A 20,253-nucleotide genomic window follows, 5' to 3' on the forward strand; every position below is an offset into this window, starting at 1 on the left:
AAAAATAAAAATCCTGCTGGGCTCAAACCCGTAATCTAAAGATCAGCGGTCTTCATGTCGACTGACTGAGCTACCCAACAAAAAAACTAAATTTAAAAGGAATTATACCAAATAATTACTGATATTTAAATTTTCATTCATGTTTTAAAAAAAAGTCAGCCATTATGACAATGAGAAGAGAAGGATTTTTACGAAAGGCAGGGTTAGAGATAACCTTACTAATATTTTAATATCGGCACAACTTTTTAAAACACCATTTCGGAATAATTCACTTTGATTTCATTGTCATTCTTTGAACATCAATTACTCTGTTTATCATGATACAAATTAACCAACAGAGCACAGTTCTTATGAACAGCACCAATGTACCATTACAGTATAAATGGACAAAATCAGAAATTTGGATGCCCATACAAATGAATGGAACCATACTATTTTTTCCTTTTGTTGTTCCAATACCCACCCCTGAGAGCTGACTCGGTGACCCATCAGGTAATTGACAGCCAATAACAGGTCTCCATTACTGACAGCGAGAGCGTTAAGAGCCTGGTCAGCTGTGAACCCCATCTCCATCAGACGTGCGATGTTTTTATCATTGGCTGTCACCACTGACTCCTCTGTACTAAAGACAAGAAATATCATCAACATACAATATAACCTAAACCAGCTCATATCACACATGAAATTTTCAAATTGTGGAAATTTAAGGACAAATTTGGTGTCCAATGAAAAGAAAATTCTCCAAGTTAATTTCAATCAACTTAAAATCAATACACTGCAAATTTCAAATTTCCACATTCATTAGACTCAAATTTGAATATAGATAATGCAATGTTCCACAGTTTACAAAATAATTTTGCAGCATTTATATATTACTAAGTCTTAATATGTTCTTAAACTGGCACACATCTGAGAGATGATTGACAGCTTTTCCCTACCTTGGCTGTGGTTTCTGAATGGTTGTCTGTGTCTTCTGCTCTGCCTCCAAAAACATCTGCTGTAGTGAGGAGTTACTAACACGAGGCCATTGGTCATTGACGAAGTAGCTCAAAATCCTACAAATCACAGAATCTTTACCTTAACCAAGTCTAAATCCTACAAATCACAGAATCTTTACCTTAACCAAGTCTAAATCCTACAAATCACTGAATCTTTACCTTAACCAAGTCTAAATCCTACAAATCACTGAATCTTTACCTTAACCAAGTCTAAATCCTACAAATCACTGAATCTTTACCTTAACCAAATCTAAATCCTACAAATCACTGAATCTATACTTTAATCCAAGTCTAAATACCACAAATCCCTGAATCATTAGCATGTGTAATCAAATCTAAATAGGTCTCAGTGGAGTTTCACTGTAGCAAGCATCTATAGAATACTTTGATTTTGGAATTCATGACAGAAGAAACAAGGCTTACTTTTGCAGCTGACTGACAATGCCACTTTTGGAGGAATGCAGCACTTGTACTTTAGGAGGACCTAAGATAAAGACAAAATTCAAATGTACGATATACCACCGCCATGATATTCAATAATTAACTACATGTATATGAATAGTGATAATAACTATATTTTATAAATACATCGTATGACAAGCATTTTCTGCGAGTGGAAATTTTTGCGATTTGATCCCTAAAAGATAACAAATTATATTCTGTACTTCCAATTTCTGCGGTTGCATCGATTTTTATTTTTGAAGACTTCTACCATCCGCAAAAATTACGCACAAAAATGGACAACCGTTATACAGCAACAGCAGTCACTGTGTAAACATTATAACTGACTTCTGTTGAGTTTATGCATGATTGTACGTATATGTACGGATGATATATTAAGGAGAATCATACACCGTTATTTTATTAGGTGATGGAAGTGTGTACGTATATGTACGGATGATATATAAAGGAGAATCATACACCGTTACTTTATTAGGTGATGGAAGTGTGTACGTATATGTACGGATGATATATTAAGGAGAATCATACACCGTTACTTTATTAGGTGATGGAAGTGTGTACGTATATGTACGGATGATATATTAAGGCGAATCATACACCGTTATTTTATTAAGTGATGGAAGTGTGTACATATATGTACGTATGATACATTAAGGAGAATCATACACCGTTATTTTATTAAGTGATGGAAGTGTGTACATATATGTACGGATGATACATTAAGGAGAATCATACACCGTTATTTTATTAAGTGATGGAAGTGTGTACATATATGTACGGATGATACATTAAGGAGAATCATGCACCGTTATTTTATTAGGTGATGCATGATTGTACGTATATGTACGGATGATACATTAAGGAGAATCATACACCGTTATTTTATTAAGTGATGGAAGTGTGTACATATATGTACGGATGATACATTAAGGAGAATCATACACTGTTATTTTATTAGGTGATGGAAGTGTGTACGTATATGTACGGATGATACATTAAGGAGAATCATACACCGTTATTTTATTAGGTGATAGAAGTGTGTACGTATATGTACGGATGATATATTAAGGAGAATCATACACCGTTATTTTATTAGGTGATGGAAGTGTGTACATATATGTACGGATGATATATTAAGGAGAATCATACACCGTTATTTTATTAGGTGATGGAAGTGTTGGCTTTCTTGGAAAATAATGTAAATTCTCCATACACAAAATTATCAAATTTCCCATTAAATCGAAATTTTGGCAATACTTAGCATGCATAGAATCAAAATCTACCTAAAATTACTGCTGCTGCACGTAAACAAAGAGGAACCGATGATGATGATTGACCATTACTTACTGGGAGTGTCCAGGTACCTGGTCAGTGACAGGTTTAGTCTGATGACCACCGGTTGCTTCTGGTCCAGATTCCATGCTTCAGCCACCTCTCTCTAAGGGAACATTTATTCTTGTGAAGATTAAACCAAAGTACCAATTCGCATTTTATTAACACCCAGCTTTGAACTGCATTTGTTTAGATTGTTCAGTCACAAGATACATATATATCATCAATCATGATAAAACTAGATAGTACAAATCTAATTCACTTGAAAAATACCAAGTGTAACCGTGCAATCTTATCTTCCCTTTATGTGTAATTCAGAAGGCTAGAACTGTTAATAAGATTTTATTTTTCAAAACTGAAACCTCACACTAATTGTTTTAAACATGTCATCTAACCTCTAACAAGGACGAAAGGTTGATTTTGATCTCAATGTCAATTTCATCAATGGATTCTAAGGCTCTGAAAAATAAAAACAAAAACCACAAATTATTTTAATGACTTCAGATATGTTCATACCTTGTTGAAAAATAGGATATAATCTTTAACAAGAGGCCCATGGGCCACATCGCTCACCTGAGTCACCATGGCCCATATCTGAAGACTTTCCATATATATTTGCATACAAAACCTTAGTCCCTATTATGGCCCCAACTACCCCTGGAAGCCACGATTTTTGCAAACTTGAATCTACACTACGTCAGAAAGCTTTCATGTAAATGTCAACTTTTTTTGGCCCAATGGTTCTTGAGAAGAAGATTTTTAAAGATTTTCCCTATATTTGTATGTAAAACTTTGACCCCCCCCCCCCCCCCACTTGTGGCCCCATCCTAACACCCCCCCCCCCCTCCCCCTTGGGGGGGGGGGGCATGATTTGAACAAACTTGAATCTGCACTATGTCAGAAAGTTTTCTTGTAAATATCAGCTTTTCTGACTCAGTGGTTATTGAGAAGAAGATTTTAACTATATATTTGTATGTAAAACTGATCCCCCTTGCGGCCCCATCCTACCCCGGGGGCCATGATTTGAACAAACTTGAATCTGCAATATGTTAGGAAGCTTTCAGGTAAATTTCAGCTCTTCTGGCCCAGTGGTTCTTGAGAAGATTTTTAAATGACCCCACCCTATTTTTGCATTTTTGTGATTATCTCCCCCTTTGAAAGGAACATGGCCCTTCATTTGAACAAACTTGAAAGCCATTCATCCAAAGATGCTTTTGGCCAAGTTTGGTTGAAATTGGCCCAGTAGTTCTGAAGAAGAAGATAAAATTGTGAAAAGTTTACAACGACAACAACGGCGACAGACAACGGACAAATCTTGATCAGAAAAGCTCACTTGAACCTTCGGTTCAGGTGAGCTAAAAATGTTGAGGCTCTTAATGTTCAAAATTTTATTGAATAGTCAAAAGGATTTTTAAAAACACACATTACTGATACTGTGAAGAATCTCCTTTCCACTTGGTGCATACAATGCATGTGTACAAATAAACATGAAGTCTTAAAATGATTTTAAAAAAGATTTCTAGAGGCTTATGTCTGAAAAGATAAAAAATATCAGGACATGTTGGTTTTAACTTTCCTAAATCTAACAACATCTTCAGACTGATAAATGGTGGTGGTACACATTAATGTTTGGACTGGTAAAATGATTAAAATAGACAGTATGTAAGAAACAGATTTCAAAAGCCGCACTGTGATTAATTCACAGTATATTACTAATTTTGAACATGATGATAGCATTCAGTATAGCCTGTCTCTTTCTCACTTAGGCTAGCTAAAAATCAAAAGTCAAGTCTCAGACTTGACCATGTGAAAAACATCTTGAACCTCTGAGACTAAAACCACTCCAGAGTATAATTTTTGTACAAACCTGTAGTCCATCACATGATCACCATAACATCGTGTCAATTTCTCCATATCCAAGGCAAGTACAGGGTTTATTTCCACATCCTCATTTGTATCCTGTAAGGGAACATCTCAAAATTACGATAACTGTACTTGCTCATTGGCTGTTTTCAGTGAAATGCATTGCACAGTAAAAGTTTTAAAAGGGTAAATTCATTAAACTAACAAGAATGTGTCATCAATATGGAAATAAACCTATGAATACAAAGTCATTAGTGATGTTCACAAACCCACATCAGAGGACATACCAACAGTACGTGGAATTTAGACCTTTAATGCGAATAGTTAAGTCTTGGTTTCAGTAACACAATTCACAATATTTAAATGAGAATGAATCTTGAATGTCTTGGTTTCAATATCAACCCCATTGTTTACTGCCATGTATATACATATTGCCCTTACCTAAACTAAACAATCTGCCTTATAGTCCCTGAAACGTTCTTCTTTTCCACTCGTATAAACTTATTGCCCTTACCTCCACTAAACAATCTGCCATACAGTCCCTGAAACGTTCTTCTTTCCCACATGAATGTTCAGTGAAAGGTGAATGAACGCAGAGCGAATGGTGAATGCAATTTGGTGAATGGTGAGCGAACAGAGCGCAAAGTGAACGGTGAATGCAAGATGATCTATTTATTCAGAGTGTTTTGGATTTTTTCATTGGATTGCATGTACTTATTTCATAATCATTTAAGAAAAAAGATAGGTAATTATTTAATCATAGAATAATGAATAGATTATAGAATAAACTATAATCAGAAACTGCATGTTCTACTATTCTGAATATATTCAGTCTAAACAAAGTATAGTGCATAGTGTATTTTTGTCCAAGTACTAAATATAGTACTACTTGTATATTTCTCATAAAATAATTATAAATTTTGCATGATTAATGCATGCAGCAATCACTCAGAAACAAAAGCAAATTCCATGTGTACATTGTGCACAGTATTCCATGTACAGATACATGTATACATCTACACATGTACACGGAAAAGTAGAAAAATGCATGTTTGGTGTCATCCTCTATAATATTTAGAATTCTTGACCTTTTTATAATAAATCATGAATATTAGGGCATCATCTCCGTATACAATACTATTACATTTTGTTTGACAAATGATACATGGTATTTTTAATATTTTTTAATGCATTAGTACAATGTATATATGATGCATGTGACAAAGAAAATACTATACTCTATTAATTAGTAATGAGCTCGGTCGTTTGGGTTACATGTAATTAACAATCACTTCTGAAAGATGGAGTCAAGATAGATGCACCAAACGAACAGCAAGGACAGTATAGGTGCCGCGTTTCAAATCAATTTATAAAATCCAGGATGCCTTGTCTTGACGTAACAAATTGGTTAATGGTCTGCATTCTTTGAATTTTCGAAGTGGATAATCCTGACATTTCGTACTTCAAAATTAAATTTCTCAACTGATACATGTATAATAAGAAAGTTTCCTTCCTGATTTAGTAAGAAAGTTTCCTTCCATTCTTATATATACGCACACGCTCCTTTATCATTTTCGCCTTGCTATGAAGATTGATCCTTTCACTTTGATGCTCCGAATGACAAAACAAAGACAAAAGACTGAACGACGAATGCACGGTGAGCGCATGGTGAATGCAAAACAGTGAACAGAGAGCAGATGGTGAAAGCACGGAGAGCGCACTGTAAATGCACGGAGAGCGCAAAGTGAACGCACAGTGAGTGAATAGGAAAATGGTAATCAAAAGTAGAATGTTTCAGGGACTGTACCTCAAACAACCTGCCTTACCTCTACTAACTGGTAGTAATCATCTACAACATCCTCCCCATCATCTGAGCTGAATTCCGCCTGACAGTCTTCATAATTCGATTCGTCTGTCTCCATGCTCACAGATCTCTCAATGCCTCCACTGCTAACCTCTAGAAAAATTCAACAGAAAATAATTGTTCTAGTCACTCAGCAAGAAATTTCATGCATGATCTTAATAGTATATGAATATAGCAATGAGATCCTTACATACTAAAGAATGACAAATGGAATAGTAGACATGATACAAATGATTGGTTGGACTGTAATTTCTATTCCTAAATACCTTTGTAGACATGATACAAATGTTTGGTTTGACTGTACAGTTTCTCCTCACTTTTATTGTGAGCTATGATGATTGTTTTGATGGTGTCACTGCTGTGCACCGAGTCCTTCTGACTGTACACAGCTTTCCTTACCTTTATTGAGAGCTATGATGATTGTTTGATGGTGTCACTGCTGTGCACTGAGTCCTCCTGACTGTACACAGCTTTCCTTACCTTTATTGAGAGCTATGATGATTGTTTGATGGTGTCACTGCTGTGCACCGAGTCCTTCTGACTGTACACAGCTTTCCTTACCTTTATTGAGAGCTATGATGATTGTTTTGATGGTGTCACTGCTGTGCACCGAGTCCTTCTGACTGTACACAGCTTTCCTTACCTTTATTGAGAGCTATGATGATTGTTTTGATGGTTTCACTGCTGTGCACCGAGTCCTTCTGACTGTACACAGCTTTCCTTACCTTTATTGAGAGCTATGATGATTGTTTTGATGGTGTCACTGCTGTGCACCGAGTCCTTCTGACTGTACACAGCTTTCCTTACCTTTATTGAGAGCTATGATGATTGTTTTGATGGTGTCACTGCTGTGCACCGAGTCCTTCTGACTGTACACAGCTTTCCTTACCTTTATTGAGAGCTATGATGATTGTTTTGATGGTGTCACTGCTGTGCACCGAGTCCTTCTGACTGTACACAGCTTTCCTTACCTTTATTGAGAGCTATGATGATTGTTTTGATGGTGTCACTGCTGTGCACTGAGTCCTACTGACTGTACACAGCTTTCCTTACCTTTATTGAGAGCTATGATGATTGTTTTGATGGTGTCACTGCTGTGCACCGAGTCCTTCTGACTGTACACAGCTTTCCTTACCTTTATTGAGAGCTATGATGATTGTTTTGATGGTGTCACTGCTGTGCACTGAGTCCTACTGACTGTACACAGCTTTCCTTACCTTTATTGAGAGCTATGATGATTGTTTTGATGGTGTCACTGCTGTGCTCCGAGTCCTCCGGTTTGTCTTGCCTAGTAATCAGTGTGTTCTCTGTTTAAGAAATGACTGAATTCATTACAATGTACTCAATAACACTGCAGGTTTCATGGTTATTTTATACCAGTCCTTGATTTAATGTACATCGATCCTCTAAAAGAAGAACTGTACTTTCTACATGTTACAAATATAACCATTATGACAGCAGAATATAGATATTCAATTGACAGAATAGTTGAAAAATAAACTTCTAACTCTCAAGATATTGTTGGAAAATAAACATTTCACAGCTGGGACTCAATCATCATCATTTTGTTACATAAATGACAGTGATTCAGTGACCATTGACAATTTCCCCAGCATCGTGTACATGTACTGTAACAGTATATCAAATAAAATCAGACCTGTATCAACTGAGAAACACTTACCTGGATAATCCTCCGATATCCACACAGTAATGAGTTGTTTTATGTTGTTCTTAGTGAGAGCAAATGACAAGGAATTATCTGTCTGATGAAAGTCTGTAAGGAGAAATATCCAATGATTACAATCAGGTATTAATTCACCCCCTCCTCCAACCCCCAAATTTTGACAGTTTTTAAAACTAAGTAGCCTACAGTATTTTACTGAATACAATACACACTTTAAAAAAAAACAAGATGTGTTTGTGAAACACAAATGCCCCCAATAATGGACAATTCCGAAGATGGCCAAGGTCACAAGGGCAAATATCTTGGTACCAGTAGAAAGATCTTGTCAAAAGAAATGCTCATGTACAATATGAAATCTCTAATATTTACCATTTAGAAGTTATGACCAATGTAAAAAAAAAAATTAAAGTAGGTCAAATGTCAAGGTCAAAAGGTTCAATACCAATGGAAAGATCTTGTAACAAGGAATACTCATGTGAAATATCAAAGCTCTATCTCTTATTGTTCAAAAGTTATTAGCAAGGTTAAAGTTTTCAAAAAGTAGGTCAAACTCCAAGGTCAAGGTCATGGGGTCAAAAAGGTTGGTACTCACAGAAAGGTCTTGTCACAAAGCTCTATCACTTACTGTACAAAAGTTATTAGCAAGGTTAAAGTTTTCAAAAAGTAGGTCAAACTCCAAGGTCAAGGTCACGGGGTCAAAAATGTTGGTACAGCTCTATCACTTACTGTTCAAAAGTTATTAGCATGGTTAAAGTTTTCAAAAAGTAGGTCAAACTCCAAGGTCACGGGGTCAAAAATGTTGGTACCCACGGAAAGGTCTTGTCACAAGGAATACTCATGTGAAATATCAAAGCTCTATCACTTACTGTACAAAAGTTATTAGCAAGGTTAAAGTTTTCAAAAAGCAGGTCAAACTCAAAGGTCAAGGTCACAGGGTCAAAAATGTTGGTACCCACGGAAAAGTCTTGTCACAAGGAATACTCATGTGAAATATCAAAGCTCTATCACTTACTGTACAAAAGTTATTAGCAAGGTTAAAGTTTTCAAAAAGCAGGTCAAACTCCAAGGTCAAGGTCACGGGGTCAAAAATGTTGGTACCCACGGAAAAGTCTTGTCACAAGGAATACTCATGTGAAATATCAAAGCTCTATCACTTACTGTAAAAAAGTTATTAGCAAGGTTAAAGTTTCAGACAGAAGGACAGAATTACAGAATGACAGACAGGACAAAAACAATATGCCCCCCGATCTTCGATCTCGGGGGCATAAAAATTTTGATGTGAGAAAGGGGCACATATTATATACTACAATAGGTTTTTAACCTTTTTTCAGGTGGAACTCGGCAGTTAAGTAATGTTTCACTCAGAGACATAGCCTAGCTCATAGACAATGTATGCTTTTCCACATTGTCCATCTATTTAAAAATGAAAACTCGATCTCAAGAAAATTACTACAAAAACGTAAAATTGTAGAAAATGTGACATTTACAATATGTAAATAATCTAATCATCATGAAACGGTCAAATTAAAATTCATTGGACGTGAATAATCTTCCCCTCGTATGCTACCATTCTAGCATATGTAAACCATGCCTTGTCACGTGCTAGAATAAACAAAGCTAGGTTGGAAAATAATTTGCCACTAAAAAGTTAGTTACTCTAAGATTTAAGAATATCTTTTAATGGTATGTTAATATGAAACTTTGAATAACTTTTCTTGAGCAAAAGAAATAACAAGATGGCAACCAGCACATGTTTTACGAAGCCATTGTTGAGTACACTGCGCTTGTCATTTGATTTTGTCAGATACCCCCTTAGGGTAAAGATATAATACCCAAGAAATTTTTTCACACATTCTATGAAGTGAAAAAAAAATCATGCAGAATGAATTAGCATTTCTACGAATCGGCATACACTATTAGATTTTCTTTTGCCGAAAACGACTGGTATGGATAGGTTAGATACAAGTATTTTCATCTTCAAGCAACAAAATTTTAGAGGGTTGTGCTTGAATTTTTCATTTCTCTACCAAAGCATTGTTTTTACAGACAGAGCTCTTATTATTTCAGACCTATTAATGCCTTTGATCATAATAATCTTTATAAATTAACTAGAGGGTTGGTATATCACTGGTGGTGTGTTTATTACAATAAATTAAATGCTACAGTTTAATATTTTAATGTCAGTTGTTACAACATTGAATATTTATTTGAATTTAGTTTTATATTCAAGTTCCAACAAAGAAAATATCAAGTTTTTTAAACCTTTAATGCTACAAAATCTTGTGCTTTGCTGAAATTAACATGATGATTACCCAGGTATTTCCTCGAAGATATTCAGTAAACGATTACCACTTGGTCAAAATTTTTGTTGTGCATTATACACACAAAGTGCATTTTGTTCAGGCCCAAAATGAGGCTTGCGTATTCAACACAACTGCATATTATATTCGGCAAATTACGGTAAAGTAAAAACCCAATGGTCCTGTGTCTATAGTGTATTTCTTCTCAAGCTAGCATCAAACAACTTTAACACAAATAAAAATTAATTATGATTATTATATAACACTGCTAAGTACTACAAGTCTGTAAACAGTCAGTTTTACAGCTCACACAGACAGATAGCAGTCTTCTCACTTTGTGTGTTTAGAATGTTAAAGTGGTCACTCCATGTGGTCAGAATTTTAGTGTCTTCGCTTCGTGTGGTCAGAATGTCAGTGATCAAAATGTTAGAGTGGTCACTTTGTGTGATCAGTGTTCGAGTGGTCACTTCATGTGGTCAGACTGTTAGTGATCACTTCAAGACATGGATGTCAAGGGTTTGGCATAACAACAATTTGAAACAAAAGATAGAAACCTTTAAGCGATCTGTCATACTGTTCACAGGGAAATATAACCTGGTTACTACTCACCTGTAAATGGCCATTTGTACTGCTCACAGAGTGCAATAGCGGTGTTGACATCCTCTGCAAATTTCTGTTGTCGTAATGTCATCTTGTTACTGGTTTTGTGAACATACAAGTACTTATTCCTAAAAATCAGTAAGATCGGGTTAATTCTGATATTCATTTACGCACAACCAGTGCATCTGGACATCTTAATCATGTTGGAAGCACTTCCACTTATAAGGTTAATATAGATAAAAAGTCTGGCAAATCTCTTTTGTAAATTTAGACTGACTTTCCTTTATCAATAGGTCACAGCTATTCATTTTCCATCCCAAATTACACTTGCTTAGTCTCTTTGTTGTTATAAAAATGTTTGCTGACTATGAAAATAAAATGAAAATGACCTTGATACTTTCAAGAGTAAGTCTAATCCCAACTGCAAGACTGTTTGAAAATTTTCATTGGCAGCATATGTCTTTATCAAACAGTCCACCCTATACATGATATATGATTTGTTAAGATTAATTTTATGAAACCAGTTGTGATGGGGACTGGCTCTATCAGCCTGGTAGCTCAGTTGGAAGAACACATGCACCTGTTGGCATGAAGTCCTGTGTCTGAATTCTATTCCAACCAGAATTTTTCCCTTCTTATATTCTTGTTACAATTTGATGCCCAACAAAAAATAAAATCCAAAGGTGGTTAGAAAGGTCACTGTCAGGTTTCAGGAGTGCAAAACCATCACAAAGGGGGGGGGGGGGGGGGGGTGTATTTATCCTACCTAGTGCCAAAAAGCAAAAAGGTTACCATGGGAAAACCAACAAAATTTCCTAAACTTTCAAATGGAACAATCTGTTTTACATGAGTTATGATGTGGGTTCTACTGTGGAGCAAGGCCGAGCTTAAAATTTGCATTTGTTTGAACCTGAAAATTAATAATTGGTCCCCCCCCCCCCCCCCCCAAAAAGGATAAATTCTGAGAAGAATGTTTAATGATTGCAAATTGTTTTGATGACTTTTTAAGTTTTAAGGAACTGAGCACAACTGCGTAGGATGCTACAACTAAGTATTTACTGGTTCAATACTGATCCCATTGGTGCAAACATATTACATATCTATTACAGAACCCTATCCAGTTGAAAAATGCTGTGTCAATTCAAATTTTGAAGGTTTGGCAGGGACTCTGTGGTGGAAGGATTGATTAATCAGATTGCTAACCCAAGTCATGGATATTTGAGGTCAGTAAATTTTCATGTGTCAGCATATTCCCATGTCCAACGAGCATTGTGGAGAAACATCAGTTTGAAATGGCAACAAAAAAGTGCTTCGAAAAACCAGCCCTTGTGTATCTTTTTGCCCTCATTCTGTTAAATGCAAATGACTGCCACCCAAACCAATGTTTAGAACACTGTAGCTCAATAACAAGTATTGTGACCCCAGTTTTTCTATTCAATTTTCTAATTCTCCTTCAATGTAGAAATCAAAAATATACCTCCCAAAAAATTTACATTACTTCAAATCTCAGGAGTGAACCTCTTTAATAAGAACTGTATATAAAAGTAATTCTAGAAAAATAATTTCAAAGCTGCTTAAGCAAACTGAATTATCTGTGGTGTCAAGTTTTTAAACATCATTATTACACTTTAATTGACATTTTAACATGAATTTTTTTTATTAGATAATTCTATGGACAATACCCAGGCTTTTTTTTTTTTTGTTTTTTTTTTTTGAGCCTTTAAAAATTCCACACTGTAAATGATTGGGGACTGTTTTAACGCAGTGGGGATGTTGAGTAATTAACTACAATAGTATTTAGTGTTTTTGGCAAATTGTGAATGTGCATATATGTGTCATTGTAAAGGAAATGCAAAAATATAAATATGATAAGATCAACCAAATGAGCCAATCTAATGTGGGTATAGAATATATCTTCAAGTCACTAAATCAAGCCTTGGAAACATAATTTATCAGTTCATCAACAATGGCAATTGAATGTCTTCAGTCATTCACACTTGTAACTGAATTGATGAATATGAATCGATTTATATTCTCAGTAAAAACACATATTGGCCAAGGACTTTGTGGGGAAATAAATATCTGTCAAAAGAACAGGCAGTAAACTTGCAAATTGGATTGTAAGCCGGCCGATTTTTTTCAGTGGGCGTCTATATTTCGGAAGCCCACAACATACCATCTAAATTTCAACGAACTTTAAAAAAAATAAAAATTCCAAGACTGAATCAGGAATTACTTACCATTTCTAAATCTATTTCAATTTAAAACTGAATCTAACAGTTAAAATAATTAAAGTGAAAGTAGGAAGAATGCTGTAAATTCCCTGCAACTCGACGTGTCCTGTATCAGATTTTGGGCAATACACTTACCCGTTCAGCTGTTGTCCTGTGAACGATGTAATGTGCTATAATAACTAGGGTATCTCCACATTAAGCTGTTGTTACATACATGCGTATCCAATCTTTAAAATATAATTTTGTTTTAAACTTAAAAATTGAGTTGACACTGACAGTTTGAGTTTCCTCCCGGTTTGTGCAATATTTCAACTTATTTTCGGTAGCCCGAGCCCGATGTATAGGTCAAAATATTATAAAATCTATGGACACCACGTACCGGCCTCCGGTCTTCTTCGGGTGTCTACCTTAGTTACATGTATCTACATTTATATTTACCTTGGTTATCAGCTTCGGGTATCTACCTGGAGTGTCTCGAGTATCGATTGCGACAGTATGTTCTTTCACAAAATAAATACACTAAAAAAAAATCTTGAATTATGATTTTTAACACTTTTAAATGGCTCCCTTCTTAAGAAAAGATTTCATGAGCCTATCCAATGACACCATCCCCCCCCCCCCCCCCCCCCCCCCCCCCCCCCACCCCACCAAAAATAATTTTAAAAAAAGCATTCAAAAGATTTGTTTCTAAAAAGATCAATAATTTTCCCCAAACAAAGCCTTTTTAAATCAATCTTCCTTTTAATCGAATTAAGATAAGATACTTTTAAAAGATGATTGAATTACATTTCAGTTCTACACCTGGTAAAATATACATTTATATATGTATGTACATGTATCACATCACATTTTAAATCGGGGTGTGTATAAAAGCTTTGCCTCATTTGGGGTGAAAGTGACTACATGTACCGATATCATGTGGATGACTTGTCATGCCCAAAGAGATACAGCTAGTTGGGGGAGGGGGATTTTAAGAAACAGAACCAATGAAAACTAAAAAGAAGTTTATGACCCTAGTAAGAGGAATTAACAGATTTATTTCATCATAGATATGAAATAGGTAAAACGTTAACAGAATATTTATGATTAAATAAAATTAAAAGGTCTTCACTTTATCAAATAATAAGATCTCATTATTTAGATTAGAAGTTCTCGCCTATTAAGAATTTTGGAGTGCAGCGGTCACTGAGTCGATCGTTAAATATATACATGTGATAAATCAGATACTGAACTTGTTGACTTGTTGAATTTTCGCAGTTTTATACATGTCACACTTCTTGTGACACTACACCTAATTAAGAAGACACTGGTGAAGTTTTAAAAGTTTTATTAAAAGTAAAAATCCAAAAGGGCACGAAGCAACAAAAAAGTAGGTCCTATAGTTAAACAACAAAGGAGTCTACCTGGACAAAGTCAATTAATATTAGCAGAAATATTGTAACGTAGGTCTTGGAGCTGAAATAATAATAATAATAAATTTATTTTGTAAAGCGTAAAATCCATATTGCTCTAAACTCTATTTAAGGTTGATCGATCCTCATGTGATGTCATAGGTTTTTGCAAAAATCTTATTAAATTAAACTTTGCGCATGATAGAAATATATCTTTCTCAGGAATTTTATTCACTGGATATAATAAAAAAAATCTGGTAAACTATAAATACTGAAAAGGTTTATATTTCACATAGATAATCAATTAATTATCATTTTAAAAATCTTGTCAATGGCAATAACTCCTCTGCTGGAATTTCCTCTACTGGATGTCTATTATACATTGGTTTCCCTAATATCCACAATCAATCTATACATATTTATGAATTAGCCGTTTTTTAAAACTGTTGATATTTAAATTTTGTCATTTCAACAAGTTTTTTTATCTATTTCTATTATTCTGTTTAAAGGGACTGGTTCACGGTTTTTGATAAAAATATTTTTCATTTTTGATGGTAAACATTAAAAATATAACTCATTTAGTATTGACAGCCAAAATTTTGACCTTCTGAATGCAAGAATAAAAGCAATATTTTAGCCTTAAATATGTGTTATGTAAACAAAGACTCGAGTCTTTTTATGTATACAAACAAACAAGTGAAATATTGATTTTGTAATATAAAGCATCTTAATTTTGCATAGTCACAAATTTTAACGTTTAGATGACACATTTGCCCCCAAAATGCTTGAACTGTAAAAGACATGTTAAACTTAGATCGATATCCATTTCCTTTAAAAATTTCATAAACAATAACATACCGCAATCTTTGTTTACAAAACAAATAAACTCTCTAAAATAAGCTTCTTTGATAATGTATAACCTTAATTTTTATGTGAACTCTTTTAAACACATTGGACAGTAGATTTTGATCATTAAAAGTGAAAAAGAAAATTTTGGGAAAAATCGTGAATCAGTCCCTTTAACGAAAATGTGTGATTTTCTTATGTGTACTTCTGTTTTTGTGTGTCTAATTTTTGACTACGGATAACTCCGTTTACCTGATCAGGATATAGGGCTCAAGGCGGGTGTGACCGGTCGACAGAAAGAGAAAAAATCTCTTGCTATGGCCTTCGATTCGACATTTAGATATATCGACGGCGCTTTGTCTATTAACAATAACAACTTTCATTCATATGTCGATTCGATATATCCCTGTCAACTCGAAATAAAAGACACCACAGAGTCATCCACGTCTGCTTCATACTTAGATATTTTATTGAAAGTAGATATTAACTGCAAACTGACTACTCAACTGTATAACAAACGGGATAATTTCAGCTTCTCCATCGTCAACTTCCCATGTTTATGTAGCAAATTCCATTATCACCTGCATATGGTGTTTATATCCCTCAACTGATTCGATACGCAAGAGCTTGTTCTACGTATAGTCAGTTTTTAAATCGAAACAGGCTACTGACAAACAAGTTGATGGTACAGGGGTTTCAACAGTCTTGATTGAAGTCAGCATTTCGCCAATTCTATGGTCGTTATAACGATCTAGTTCGTCAATACAACCTATCATTGGGTCAAATGCTGTCCGATGTGTTTCATACCGATTGTTAGGCCGTTCTTGGCACACTGGTTTTGACTACGGATAACTCCGTTTACCTGATCAGGATATAGGGCTCAAGGCGGATGTGACCGGTCGACTGGGGATGCTTACTCCTCCTAGGCACCTGATCCCACCTCTGGTATGCCCAGGGGTCCGTGTTTGTCCAGCTATCTATTTTGTATTGCTTATAGGAGTTATAAGATTGATCATTGTTCGTTATCTTCGCCTTTCATGATATTAAGCTCTGGGAGGAAAGAACTATAGGAATCGGTGATTAAACGCATTTTTGATATATACATCTGTGGGTGTATCCAATGAAATGTTATTCTGACCCAAAACATTGTACATCAAGCTGCAGAAATTCAAGTTTCGTGTGGTGAATTACAGTACAGTGTACGTTCATCGGGAGGTACCCTGCACGCGACAAAGACGCCTACAATAACTGGTGCATGTAACATCCACACTTTAAGGAAGACTTCAACAACACACATAAATTCTATCGATTAGGCCTTTTTTATGAAGCACACGATTTTATAACAGTAAACACCATTATGTCTAACACCTGACTAATATTGTACATGCAAGAAACTGTTTAATATAGTTCTAAGACAATTCATGTAATAATTTATCATTACAATAAACGTGAGACCATCAACAGTCATCTACACGATACAAGCATCATTATATATATATATATATATATATATATATATATATATATATATCTTTTATGGAATGTGTCATTCTGATTTTCGTTACTTATTTACAACTGTACCGAATCAACTTCATATAATTATATATGAAGCTAAAGCTTTACGGAGGATTTCTGTGTTTTCTTTCATATATATATATATATATATATATATATATATATATATATATACTCTTGCTGTCTTTAGCGACAACTTTAAAGCAGTATCCTGAGTCCGATTTTATTAGAGTTTCATCACAAGTATGACCTTGAATATGAATGGTATTTGCACTAATCAAAAACATATTTGCTCTGATTAAACCCTCTATATCAAAACAAAGAAAAGAAAATTTTCAACTAATTTTATTACTAGTAATGAAACAAAGCAAACAGCCTTAAATTGACCAAATGTTTATAAACATTATTATTGCACAAGTAGGACAACTGTGTTAGAAACGAACATGGATAACAATCGCTAAAACACATCAAAGATGCGCATCGCCGAGTTGCAGTTTGGAAACTTATGTACGCTTGCATTCACGAAGTAAAAACATGCACGTATTTAATATAGTTTAGAAGTATGAAGCTTTAAATGACCGCAATAGGTATTTAGTGTGATAATGACCTTGACCTTTGGATTTCAAAAGCAACATGAAACTTGAATGTCATCTGGATTTGAAGTCTGATAAACATGCACCAGCAAGTACATGTATAAAAGTTAGAGGCAAGCTCAAATCTACAGTATATAATGAAAAAGAGACCTTGACATTTGACCTCAAAATAAATAGGAACCTTCCTCTTTTGGATGTGATCAAAATATGCAAGTCTGATAAAGACGCACCAAGTAGTATGAAAGTTAGAGACTGGATAAGCTCAAATTTATGGCATTTAGTGACAAAGAGACCTTGACCTTTGTCCTTTTGACCTCAAAATAAATAGGAACCTTCCTCTTTTGGATGTGATCCTGATATGTAAGTTTCACAAAGATATCCCTAGTAGTATGAAAGTTAGAGACCAGACAAGCTCAAATCTATGACATTTAGTGACATAGTGACCTTTTGGCCTTAAAATAAATAGGAACCTTCCTCTTTTGGATGTGATCAACATATGTAAGTCTCACAAAGATGTATCAAAAAGTATGAAAGTTATCGACCGGACAAGCTACATGTAATTGTGGACGCCACCCGCCCGGCTGAACACCCATCCTTCGCCAATTTCAAAGCCGAGATTTGCTACGCAACTCGGCTAAAAACCTAAAAATACCGTTATAGTTTGGCCACATATTATATAATAGAGGGCGAAGTCCTCTCACGGCCCGAAGGGCCGTGAGAGCGGAGCTCTCCCTATAGGTAACACGTATATACATGTTTAAAAGGAAAATATAGGAAAATAATGAAAAATTAAACCATACCTATGGAACTTTAAAAGTTTGGTACCAATGGCGTCGATTCGAATATTAGCGCGTGGACATGTATTCCTCCATTTTGAATCTCGTCTACCCTAGTTCACGTCGTTCTGAGATGTTACATAAAATCCGTAAAAGCATGTAAATCTTATTTTCTTAATCATATATAATCACTCCACGATTAACGCCATGTTTTTTGTTGTGGCTCATACGCTATGTTTGTAAATTTTCTAAATAACGACGCTGAATATGACGTCACAATGTACTGTTTACATCAATTGCATTATATTTCCCGCGTTCAATATATAGGCGGATCAAATATCCAAAATTAGGATGCTTTGATGCAGCTCCGTCCGCGTACTAACTTCGGGTTGTTTTTATCCTGTTTTGGATATAGATACTAATGCCAAAACTTTTTTGCTTCGCCCTCAAACACGGTCACGCCGTAAAACATATTAAAGGGCGAAGCCCTCTCACGGCCCGAAGGGCCGTGAGAGCGGAGCTCTCCCTATAGGTAACACGTCCCGTATATACATGTTTAAAAGGAAAATATAGGGAAATAATGAAAAATTAAACCATACCTATGGAACTTAAAAAGTTTGGTACCAATGGTGTCGATTCGAATATTAGCGCGTGGACATGTATTCCTCCATTTTGAATGTCGTCTACCCTAGTTCACGTCGTTCTGAGATGTTACATAAAATCCGTAAAAGCATGTAAATCTTATTTTCTTAATCATATATAATCACTCCACGATTAACGCCATTTTTTTGTTGTGGTTCAAACGCTATGTTTGTAAATTTTCTAAATAACGACGCTGAATATGACGTCACAATGTACTGTTTACATCAATTGCATTATATTTCCCGCGTTCAATATATAGGCGGATCAAATATCCAAAATTACGATGCTTTGATGCAGCTCCGTCCGCGTGCTAACTTCGGGTTGTTTTTATCCTGTTTTGGATATAGATACTAATGCCAAAACTTTTTTGCTTCGCCCTCAAACACGGTCACGCCGTAAAACATATTAACGTACCGTATTGATATAAAATATATGTAAAATTTGATGGAAAAGATGAATAATGTTTTTTATTAAAATGTTAGCTATTGTAAGGAAAGGAAAATGTGTCCTAAAAGAATAGAATAATTTTTTCACAGAAGTGTAGGAAAAATGCAAAAGATTAAATTTACAGTAAGAGTGATTAAAAGCAACATAATGTGTAATCTAATGTTACTGTCCTATCTAGACTTGTTTACCTAAATCGTAGTAACACGTGGACAGATTACACCTTGCACGCTGTTCAAAAACAAGTGAACGTCATTTTGTGGACAGGTCTTATTATTCTTATGTATTCCTAGCTTTATGGCACTACAAAATTAGTGATTAGTCCCACCAAATAGAAAAATCCCAAAATACAAACAAAACAAAGAATGTATTATTATATATTATTAATAATATCTTTAATTATCATTAGATCATTTCTCTGAATAATAATAGAGGGCGAAGCCCTGTCACGGCCTGAAGGGCCGTGAGAGCGGAGCTCTCCCTATAGGTAACATGTATATACATGTTTAAAAGGAAAATAATGAAAAATTAAGCCATACCTATGGAACTTGAAAAGTTTGGTACCAATGGCGTCGATTCGAATATTAGCGCGTGGACATGTATTCCTCCATTTTGAATCTCGACTACTCTAGTTCACGTCGTTCAGAGATGTTACATAAAATCCGTAAAACTATGTAAATCTTATTTTCCTAATCATATATAATCACTC

The 20,253-nt window shown here is 35.0% G+C and overlaps 1 protein-coding gene across 3 annotated transcripts in view; it reads right to left on the minus strand.

Moving 5' to 3' along the window:
* LOC125652488 (protein mono-ADP-ribosyltransferase PARP6-like) overlaps window positions 1-13,667 on the minus strand; it is a 30,176-nt gene extending 16,509 nt beyond the window's left edge. The window contains exons 1-11 of one of the 3 annotated variants that reach the window (XM_048881718.2): window positions 13,473-13,667; window positions 11,113-11,231; window positions 8,201-8,293; window positions 7,737-7,826; window positions 6,482-6,612; window positions 4,660-4,751; window positions 3,188-3,251; window positions 2,808-2,898; window positions 1,422-1,482; window positions 939-1,055; window positions 464-622 (exon numbers count right to left, since the gene is read on the minus strand). In XM_048881718.2, coding sequence (XP_048737675.2) covers window positions 464-622; window positions 939-1,055; window positions 1,422-1,482; window positions 2,808-2,898; window positions 3,188-3,251; window positions 4,660-4,751; window positions 6,482-6,612; window positions 7,737-7,826; window positions 8,201-8,293; window positions 11,113-11,194 — 980 coding nt within the window. In that variant the 5' untranslated portion in view covers window positions 11,195-11,231; window positions 13,473-13,667. Of the gene's footprint in view, window positions 1-463; window positions 623-938; window positions 1,056-1,421; window positions 1,483-2,807; window positions 2,899-3,187; window positions 3,252-4,659; window positions 4,752-6,481; window positions 6,613-6,918; window positions 6,963-7,736; window positions 7,827-8,200; window positions 8,294-11,112; window positions 11,232-13,472 lie in introns of those variants that run through there. The other 2 variants (XM_048881719.2, XM_056167065.1) reach the window with 2 other exon arrangements.
* Between the last annotated feature and the right edge of the window lie 6,586 nt (window positions 13,668-20,253).

The sequence above is a fragment of the Ostrea edulis genome, chromosome 5, assembly GCF_947568905.1.
Source record: "Ostrea edulis chromosome 5, xbOstEdul1.1, whole genome shotgun sequence".
NCBI classification, from domain to species: Eukaryota; Metazoa; Mollusca; class Bivalvia; order Ostreida; family Ostreidae; genus Ostrea; species Ostrea edulis.